Source organism: Syngnathoides biaculeatus, chromosome 18, assembly GCF_019802595.1.
Source record: "Syngnathoides biaculeatus isolate LvHL_M chromosome 18, ASM1980259v1, whole genome shotgun sequence".
Classification (NCBI taxonomy): domain Eukaryota; kingdom Metazoa; phylum Chordata; class Actinopteri; order Syngnathiformes; family Syngnathidae; genus Syngnathoides; species Syngnathoides biaculeatus.
In genome coordinates this window covers 9,145,310-9,155,518 of record NC_084657.1, presented here as the reverse complement: position 1 = coordinate 9,155,518, position 10,209 = coordinate 9,145,310, and the positions used below count along the sequence as shown (strand labels likewise).

Below are 10,209 nucleotides of genomic sequence, written 5' to 3'. Positions count from 1 at the left end.
TTTTTTTTTTCAAAAGTAGAATCATAATTTTACCAACTTTGTCAGAAACGCACAAGGAATGATTCCGGTAGCTGGAGCCGCTCAAGTACAACTGACAGCGAATTGACAGAATACTCTTAAGACAAAAAAAACTTCATTCATGCCACATTTTGAGTTCATCCAACATTTTTTTTGTGTAGAAATATGACTCCATCCACCTATCCTCACAAGGGTTGTGGCGTTCCGTGAACAGAAACGGTCAATAGTGCAGATACTCAATAAAGCTTCTAAAGTACAACATAGTATTTGGTGACTTTTTATCACTTCTCACATGTAGTCAAATGATTTCAGCGACTCAATGTTTGTTATAATTTAATCGAATGCCACATGAAGTACATGAAATAGACAATTGAAACAGGCTGTACTGAAAAGGGAACACAGTCATAAACAGTGTTCAAATATGATGCATGGAATCGCCCTTCTAACAAAATAAATATTTGGTCATTCAGAGCACACAAAAGGCTCAAAGTCAAGCACACGCATTCACACACGCAGAAATATTCCAACCGGCTCCCGCGAGAACGAGTTCATCGCTACAAGATCATCCAGGCTCCTTCCTTCCTTCCCACGGCACCGATGACACGCGGTTTGGCGCCGCTTGCCGCGTACAGAATGCAGAAGAAGTGCTAGAAAGTCCTTCGTGGTGGAGTCGGTCAGGTGCTGGCCGGCGGGACGCTCGTCCAAAAGGAGTTTCTACGCAAAATGTTGAGATCGCGGCTCGGGGTGAATGACCTCCCATGTGCCAAATCTTCCAACTTTTATTCCACATATTCAACTCTTCACGTTTTCAGTAATTTTCCACATAACTTTCTATACAAGACTGCCCAGTTCTTCACCTTTCTGCGATTCCTCCAGTCTCTTCCGAAATATGTTCTCGTTCCAATTTGATTTATTTTAAAGGGACTTTTCATGGTGCCGTTCGCATTTTAAAGGGATTAAAACATTCCCGAGGACGGCCACAACCCGTTTGAAGCCCGGTGCGGTCAACCGCTTGCTCGGGCGTCGTCTTGGTCACGTGATGTAAAAAAAATTGTCAACGGAATGATGGAGGAGACTGCATTAATAACCTATTCGACATGGAAATCAACTGGAAGAGTCACAGAAAGGCTTTCGAGTGGAAGTCCTCGGGAGTTTCGAGAAAACCAAACAATCCCGTTCAGTTCTTGGTCGGAGAAGACAAAAGTTGTGCCGTAAGAAGTGAAAATGAAGTCGATCTGGAAAGGTTAAAGTGCGTTTTAGGTCCGTCCTGGAACGTGTGGTGGGTTGTGTGTATGGGGGGGGGGGGGGCATGGATCTTTCTCAGCGAATGTGGAAGATCCCACGAGGAGGTGGCCAAAAGAGTGCAAAGGGGGACGCCGCCCGTGCCGCCACAAGCGCACGTTTTGTCTCAGGGTGCCGCACGTCCTCCGGTGGGTCACGCCCTCCTCGTTTCGACACCCCGCGCGTGCACGCCCGCTCATTTCCCAAAGTTGGCAAAGTTAGAAAAGGCGTCTCGCTTCGCCGGAGTCATCATCACCGTGTTCGCGCCCATCGTCAGCGAAGTTGGCGCAGTCGCGGCGGCGGCTCGCGGCACCGAGCTGAGGCCGAAACCTCCAAAGTTGTCGGACAGCACGTTGACGGGAGGCGCGCCTGCAAACACGGACGACGGGAATCACCGCTCGGGAAGTATGTTTTTGTACAATTTCAATTAGAATAGAAACAAAAAAAGAGGTGTGGAAGTAAACTGCATAGACATTGTGACTGTCAACAGACTCCCCCCCCCCCCCCCCCCAACCAAAAACCCTTCACCGCCAATTATTTCTCTCTTCTACTCAAAAGGCTCAAACCCGAACAGAACACGGCGTGCAAAGCCATGCAACCCGCTGCTCAACTTCATGCGGTTTCCATCCATCCATTTTCTTTGACGCTTATCCTCACGAGGGTCGCGGGGACCGCTGGAGCCTAATCCCAGCTGTAAATGGGCAGGTGGCGGGGTACACCCTGAACTGGTTGCCGGCCAATCGCAGGGCACATAGATACGAACAACCAATCGCACTCGCAATCACACCTAGGGGCAATTTAGAGTGTCCAATTAATGTTGCATGTTTTTGGGATGTGGGAGGAAACCGGAGTGCCTGGAGAAAACCCACGCAGGCAACGGGGAGGACATGCAAACTCCACACAGGCAGGGCTGGGATTGAACCCGGGTCCTCAGAAATGTGAGGCTGACGCTTGACCGGCTGATCCACCGCGTTAATGCGTTTTTTCTAACTAAATAAAGCATACGTGGAAACAACAAAACCATTTTGGTGAAGCGCCACACTACCTTGCAGCTGCATGATGTTGCCGAGGCCAGCCTGGGACTTTGCGGGGTCGAGGCCGGCCGACAACAAGTCTAGGTTGATGTTGACGGACGGGTCGGACCAGGTGCAGCCTAAAGACGCCTGACCTCCGAGCACACGCTGGGACTCTGACGTCAAAGCCCCAAGACTCTGACATCGCACGAAAATAGGACAAACGCGTGTTACGGACAGGTGAAAACGCACCTAGAAACGCAAAATGGAGGACCGGTTGAGACCTGCTGGGACCGCGACAGCGGCAAGCTCAGCACTGTGGGCAAAGTCGGCACGGCAACGGACGGGAAGGTCAAACTCTGCGAGGCGCTCAGCGGAGCGTGCGCGTTGGTTAGCGGCTGGCTCGCTCCGCCCATCAGGTCGAAGAGCTCGGCGGAGGGCGGGACGCAGGCGGGCTTGGGGGCGGGGTTCGGCGGCGGCGTGCCCAGCAGGTCGGCGATTGGCTGGGAGGAGGCGGAGAGCGACGGCGCCGGGTTGGCGAAGGCGCTCCAGTCTCCAAATTCTCCGCTCCCGTTGGCCGGGGCCACAGCTAGTCATGTGACATTATTACATATTAATACATACTGCATTTTGTTCCAATGCTCATAATACATTACAACGTAAGACACTGATAAACTTACACCCCTATCCATCCATCCATTTTCTTTGCCGCTTATCCTCACGAGGGTCGCGGGGAGTGCCGGAGCCTATCCCGGCTGTCAACGGGCAGGAGGCGGGGCACACCCTGAACTGGTCGCCAGCCAATCGCAGGAGACCGAGACAAACAGTCGCACTCACAATCACACCTCGGGGCAATTTAGAGTCTCAGATTAATGTCGCATGTTTTTGGGATGTGGGAGGAAACCGGAGAAAAGCCACGCAGGCACGGGGAAAGACATGCAAACTCTAGACAGGCGGGTCCGGGATCGAACCCTGGACCTCAGAACTGTGAGTCAAGCTTCTATCTAACTAGTATACGCAATTGCTTAGCGATAACAACTGGAAACGGAAAACGTACTGCTAAAACGGATGGTTCGGTGCCTTGCCGCTCATATTTAGTGTGCAAATAATTATGTGCGTTTTTGTTTTTTTGTATGATTTTTTTTTTTCCCCAGTTTACCGGTGGATATGGGCAGGCTGGTAGACGCCACTGGCGACGAAAAGTCAGCGAAGCAGCCGATGAGGTCGTTCGTGTTTCCGCCTAGTGGCGTGCACAAACACACACAGTGAGACAACTCCACGCACACAATCAAGTGCACGCACACAGTCAAGGACTTACCTACAGCAGAGCTCTGATTGGCTGACGGGTGGATAACCAGAAGGTCGGCCACGCCCCCGCCGCTCAGCCCCCCGACGGACGCCTGCGGTTAAACCGACCCACCGTGTGACCAATTTCAAATTAGTGTCTCTCAAACTGTGTTTGCAAATTGTATAAAATTTTGCCAGAAAGAAAATATCAACATGAAGAACTGGTCCCGGCCTGTCCCCGATTTAGTTTTTACACTTGGAACACAACAAAAAGCTACGTTGTGACGCATTCCGAAATCTTAACAACAATAAGCGGCGAGCGGCCCACCGCGTCGCCGCCACCGCCGTCGTCGTCATCATCATCATCATCATCGGGAATCTTCCCTCCGGTGTAGTGAGCGGCGGCGCCGAGGTCCAAGGTCTTGTTGGCAGGGGCGCTGGTGCGTTTGCGCGCGGAGGTGGTGTCAGCGGCCCGGGCGTTGTGGGTGCTCTTGGCGGCGACAGTTTCCTCGTCGTCCTTGAACTCGCGGGCCTCCCGCTGGCCGTTCCCAGACGCTCTGTCGTCCTCGTCGTCGCTAACCGAGGCCGCGTGACCGCGTCATGGCAGAAGTCGCGGACGGAGATACAAAGATGGTGACACACAGACACACACACACACACCGGCGCAGAGGTCAAAGAGCGCGGTTACCTGATCCTGTCCGGCGAGTCGTCTCGCTCCTTCTTGCGGAACTTGCTGATGGTGTCGTCGATGGTGCTGCCGATTTTCTCGCCGATCTCGCCGAGCTTCTCGCTGAAAGGGAAGGCCGCTCGGCTCTTGTCCCAGTCCTCCTCCCATTTGCTGCGCTCCGCCTCGCAAGCTGCCGAGACACACAAAACAGACGCGCTCGGGATTCCGCGGGGCCAAACGGGATGACAATCCCAATCTTGCGTTTTTAGGATTGGGGGAATGGTTTCAGCCCTTGAGTCAACAGTCACATTCCTAAAAATCTCTTCCTAGTGATTCGCGAAGTAAGGAACGAGCGCATGAGCTCAACGCAGAATCTTGGACGCATTGCAATCACATCGCTAGGATTTTAACAAGTCCTAAAATTAATGGACAGCAGTGTCAGCAGCGTGACCTACTCACAGTTCTTGGCGCTTCCTGTTCCGCCCCCCACGCTGTCCGAAGAGACCCCGATGTATTTGTCCTTGTTCTTCTTGGCTTTCTTGCGCTCCTCTCGGAGTCGGTCGTCGTCCTGGACCAACTCCACCATCTCCTTCACCTTCTGACGAACGTTGACGCCTTGGTCCTTGCCGTTGTCATCTGTCCGACGCAGATTTCAAAAGCCACGAACCGTCAGACAACATCCGGCAAAAGACCTCAAACAGTTCTAGAACAGGTGCCCGAGACCCGTGACGAAAAGGCTACCGGCCACGGGCACAAGGAAGCGTTTTCAGCCACAGAAGAAGTCTGGAGACGGAACATGCGCTGACCCATGAAGTGGTAGTTCTCCAAAGATCTCAGGTCGTAGATGTGTTCTCGCGCGCTGGTCACCACTCGTTCAGAACCGTTCCGGATCAGGTAGGCCAGCAGCAGCAGTGCCTGTCGGGACACAATGAGAAGAAACGATCAGCGTACACTCTTACCCCACCGGAATGCATATTTTTATGCAATTATGAGCGGAATGGACGATGAATGAATCGTTTTTTTTTTTAAATTTCTGAATTTAGCCAGGCACAGTCGGAGCGTTTCTCGGCTGCATCAGTTTTTGACGTACTTGGCAAACAAAGTCACTGTTCTCCTAGTTTTCTCTGCTAACCCTAAGCATAACCTTTTCTGTACTATTATCATTTTTTGTTACTTGTTCAGATATTTCATTTCACTAGCAGGAAATAGTGCGATAGGCTACAAGGAGGAGGAAGTTCCAATATGCAAGAAAAATGATGGTGATTCTGATTCTCAAAAGATTGGCGAAAATTTTCAAAAACAGCTGGCAAGAACAGAAACTGGTCTAAAAAAAAACACCTGCCAGTAATCAAGGTATTGAGTCCTGGTGTGTTTTTAAATCTGTTAAAATGTGTTTAAAACATGAGGCCTCCAACTCCAGTCACTCACATTTAAAAAATGTACAGGTGTAAAGTATAAAGTTACGGGTGTGTGTTCCGTTTGTAATTATGAGTGCACCCCTTTAAGAGCGGAGTGGGGCGGTGTCAGGTAAACTAGGAAGTAGAAGTAGGCTGAACAGGGACCGGGTGCTTCGATGTTTAAACAAAGACTGTGGTTCACTCCGCTGCATCCGTTTGAGTGTGTGCGACAAGTGCGCAATTGCGCGGTGACGCAGCTTAAAGGGAACGTTGGTCAAGACTACGCAAATTAAACCACGCCTTTCAATATCCATGTATTTCTAATCGCAACAAATTTTACACGCGTCATTTTTTTCTGTGCTCGACTGCGAGTGTCCACCTTGTACACGCGCCTCCAGTTCTTCTTGTTGTCTTTCAGCATCCTGCTCCACAGCATGTTCATCACCTCGGGGAACTGCTCATACATGAACGTGGACCTGCAAAGGACGCACGCACCATCAAGTCCAGGAAATCCGCGTACACGTGCGTACGTGTCCGCATGCGCATACTTGGCGATTTCCCCCATCAGCTGACCGGATGGGCCCCAGGGGTCGTCGTTGGTGGCCTCTCTCACCTTGGACTCGATCTCGGAGTAGTTCATGACCACGTTGGTACTGATTGCCAGCACACACGCACAACGTCAACGTAAAGTTCACGACGAGCATCAACATCGTAACGTGCCGCCCCGTTTTGTTTACTGTCGCCCTCCAAAATGACAAAGCCCAAACACACGAGCAACAAAAGTGACGGCATTTGTCCCGTTCTGTCCGAATCGCTGAATTTCAGGTATCCTCGTCTGTCGTTTCACAAAGTTCTTACAAAATATCAGGAGTGAAAACTGAAGGCTAACCCTAACCCTTTTGAATCTGTATGCCATACATCTACGTCTCGGTGTCTTTTACATCCCATGTGGACGTTAAAGGAGAAATCCAGTGGTTTGCATGAACAATGAATCCAATCAGTCATGTAATATGGACCCTTTTTTGAAAATACGATGTTAAATCCTCGCTCATTTAATCGTGTTTTGAGAAGATTTTTGTGGACAATTACGAATTTTCACGGGCGCTGCCAATTTCGTGAGTCACATGACGTACGTGGGCGTATGTGGCGTGTACCGTGCCGTTCCAAACGCTGGCTTGCACGGGACACCATTATGCCCGGCGCCGATTTCTCGGATTTATCCTCATCTGATGAAGAAATAGCAGTATCGCTTGATCGGGAAGACGGAGGAATACTTCCGTCCAGATTCGAACCTGTGGCTGGAATAAATGTTGAATATTCGGATGGTTCTTCGGGTGGAATGACGCCGAGTCTGACTACTTGGAAGCCTACGCGCGACATAAGTGCGTAAACAAAGAACAGCACAGTACACGTCACATTCGCCCACGTACATCATGTGACTCGGGAAAATGGCAGCTCCCCTGAAAATTTGTAATTATCAATAAACCTCTTCTCAAAACACTATTAAATGAGAGATGATTTCGCATCACATTGTCAAAATAGGGTACATATGACACGGCCTATTGGATACACTGTTAATGCAAAGAACTGGATTTCCCCTTTAATGCCGCACTTTCGTTGGAATCACTTTTTTTTTCAATTATTATTTTCACATTTATAAGAGGCCTTACTGGGCTTTCAAAGATTACATGGAGTTTTTTCACACCACCTCAACAGCACTCTTGCTGTTCTGTTCTGTTTTCTGTTGAGTTTTTGTGCAGGTGGCTAACGAGCTGTTTGGGTGCTGGGGGTGGTTTGCGGGGGGGGGGGGGGGGGGGGTCAATCGGCCTCATTTAAACCTCCCCCAGGACGACGTTGAAGTCATTAATGTAAATCATTTCCTTTTTGCACTGCTAGGGGCGACCTGAGCGCTGGGACAGAAAATGTCCCGAAGAGGGCGTGTGATGCCGCCGCACATAACGGGCTAAGCTAGGCTAGGCTAAGCCAAGCCATGCTAGTACGATTATGCTAGCTGCTCGGCTAGTTGTCATTCAAAATAGAGGACCAAACAAAAAATGATAATAAATCACATCTGTTGAGTTAATTCCTTGGCGTCGGCGTGCGTCCAAATCGTAAATTGAGCCCTTTCAAGAGAAACTATTCAGCGCGTGCTGAAGGGCTAACGGCGGCTAACGTGACGTCACAACCCAGCTGTTCGCTTCGCTCGTCAGCGAGCCGCTACTCACGCTTTGTCCACCAGCTCTCGAACCTTCCACATGTTCAGCATCTTCTGCGCGCACACGCCGCCGAGCTTCTGCCGACCCACCCGCGCGTGGACGCACGCCCGCCACCGCCGCAGCTTTCACGGCCGGTACGCTACCTGACGTCAGCGTGACGTCGACGCCGGGCCACAACCTACCGGAAATAACGTCAACTTGCAGTCGTCCAACGGGTGCATAATTATGATGATGACTACAGTAGGAGTTTAAAGAATATTATAATAACATGTAAAAAGTATTTGAGCTACTGCATATATTTACACTACACGTGGTGTGGCCTCCAATAAATTAAAAAAAAAAAGGAATGTAACGCAAAATTTCTGAGAAACCTTCAAACGTCGGAGTTTGTCTGGGTGGGTTTTGGCGGACCGGCCCCCCTTGACCCCTGACTCCTCCTCTCGGGTGTGTAGGGTGGGGTCCTCGGTACCCCAGGGGCAAGCGCAGCAAAAACAGGACACTTGTGACGGCGACATTTTGTTGTTAATTCACTCGCACTCACAAGTGGGACACGTTCATTTATCGCGACAAATAATTCATAATTCTTTGCCAACTTTGTGGGTCTCCGCTCAAACTTGAAGTAAACTTCTGGCTTCAAATGTGTGTACTACGTGGGCAGTAAATGTACGCACAATATCTGCGCCTGTCTTTGTAGTTGAAGGATAAACGATGGCTGCACCAGAGGGCGCCACAACTCCTTTCTGTTGGCTCTCGAGTGACGAAAGGGTGAGGGGCGGGGGGTGAAGGACTGCGAGGCAGACGCTCTCGCCACTGCAACACCCGTCCGTCCATCCACTTTCTGACCCGTTTATGCTCACGAGTTTCGCGTGACTCGCGTGAGCCTATCCCGGCTAACGTCGGGCAGGAGGCGGGGTACCGCCTGACCTGGTCGCCAGCCAATCGAGGGAGACAAATGGAGAGCCGCTCTCACAATCACAATCACACCTTGGGGCATATTTTTGGGGGTGTAGGAGGAAATCGGAGTGGCCACCCAGAGAAAACCCACGCGTGCAAACACGATTGCAGAGTAGGGAGTCAAACTTGAGAACCACTTTTTTGCCGCGGTCTCGCTGGCTTCAAATGTAGCATTTGCGAAATATATATTTTATATTTTTGTTTTGGGTCACGTGTTTGTAAGTCAACATTTTCTGCCATCTGTCACTTGCGTGTAGCGTGTTGGTTAGGTCACATCTCGCGTGTGGGGTCACGTCGCAGGTCGCGGGTCGTGTCGGGCGGAGGCTGCACAGGAAGCGGCCGAGCAGATGGGAGGTAAAAATGGGGATGCGCGCGTCAACTGTACGCAGGAAGCACGCAGCTGTGCGCGTGCTGCTTGAGTGCCCCCCCCCCCTGGCCCCCGAGGTCAGGACCCCCCCCCCCCCTTGTCACGTCGTCACTTAAACACGCCGTGCGTGTGTGCGCGCTGGCGGCAAAAGAGAAGTGAAAGTTTCCCAAATTGACTTCAACTGTTGTGTCTTTTTATAAACTGCGCCAGGTGTTTTTTTACGTGGCTAATTTTAGAAGCGCAACGACCGCCATCGCTGCAAAAAAAACAAAACAAAACAAAAAAAAAAACACGCCACACAATCGCGTGCATGCGTGGATACGGCAGTCAAGTGGGGCCAAAGGGCTGCAAATTTCTTTTTGTATTGTTCGAGTAACAGCGCCGCAAACGCGCGCGTGCTTGCGCACACAAACACGCATGCATGTGGGTGCGTGCGTGTGGTTTGCATATCTGCGTGTAAAGTACAAACAAGCGGCACACACAGACGTGTACCAAACACTCTCAGCGGTGAGTTAATGGCAGAAAAATGAAAGATGTTGCGTTGACAAATACATAACAACACGCACGCACACGCGTGTGTGTGTGTGTGTGTGTGTGTGTGTGTGTGTGTGTAAACATAAGCAGCGAAATAAATGAAAGTGTTGAAAAAAGTGACAGAAATGCTGAAATCTCACGTTTAGACAACCTGCGATGTTCGTGTGATATAAATGTCACACGCGCTCACACGCACACAACAAAGTGTGTGAAAAGACTTTTGGAAGTGTTGTTGTGTTGCCCCCCCCCCAAAAAAAAAGTGCTGACGTGTTCGTGTGTCCTTCCATTGTGCCTTTTTGTGTGCGCGCATTTGTGTATAGTGCGTGTGTGTGTTTGTACGCGTGCGTGTGAAGGTTTGGATGCATAGCGGAGAGCTTTTTTTCTGGGTAGCTGCAGGTTTGGGGAGTTTCTCTTTCCTCGTGAGGATAAGCGGCTCACATAATGGATGGGTGGATATTTCCATTTATTTTTGGGG

At 50.5% G+C, this 10,209-nt stretch overlaps 1 protein-coding gene across 1 annotated transcript; it reads right to left on the bottom strand.

The window, feature by feature from the left end:
- Positions 1-334: 334 nt before the first annotated feature.
- Positions 335-8,074, bottom strand: LOC133491437 (clathrin interactor 1-like). The gene is made up of 12 exons (XM_061802546.1): positions 7,889-8,074; positions 6,212-6,316; positions 6,043-6,139; positions 5,073-5,181; positions 4,726-4,902; positions 4,288-4,456; positions 3,928-4,174; positions 3,631-3,712; positions 3,472-3,552; positions 2,597-2,901; positions 2,345-2,510; positions 335-1,668 (listed from the first exon to the last, which is right to left on the bottom strand). The coding sequence occupies exons 1-12, from the start codon at positions 7,927-7,929 to the stop codon at positions 1,496-1,498; spliced, it is 1,752 nt and encodes a 583-aa protein (XP_061658530.1). The 5' UTR covers positions 7,930-8,074; the 3' UTR covers positions 335-1,495.
- Positions 8,075-10,209: the final 2,135 nt, after the last annotated feature.

Excerpts from the sequence above, each read along its gene's own strand:
- LOC133491437 (XM_061802546.1), bottom strand. The coding sequence starts at position 7,929 with ATGCTGAACATGTGGAAGGTTCGAGAGCTGGTGGACAAAGC. Across the intron at positions 6,317-7,888 it reads CGAGAGCTGGTGGACAAAGC|TACCAACGTGGTCATGAACT; the intron begins GTGAGTAGCGGC and ends GCTGGCAATCAG. Across the intron at positions 5,182-6,042 it reads ACTGGAGGCGCGTGTACAAG|GCACTGCTGCTGCTGGCCTA; the intron begins GTGGACACTCGC and ends GTGTCCCGACAG.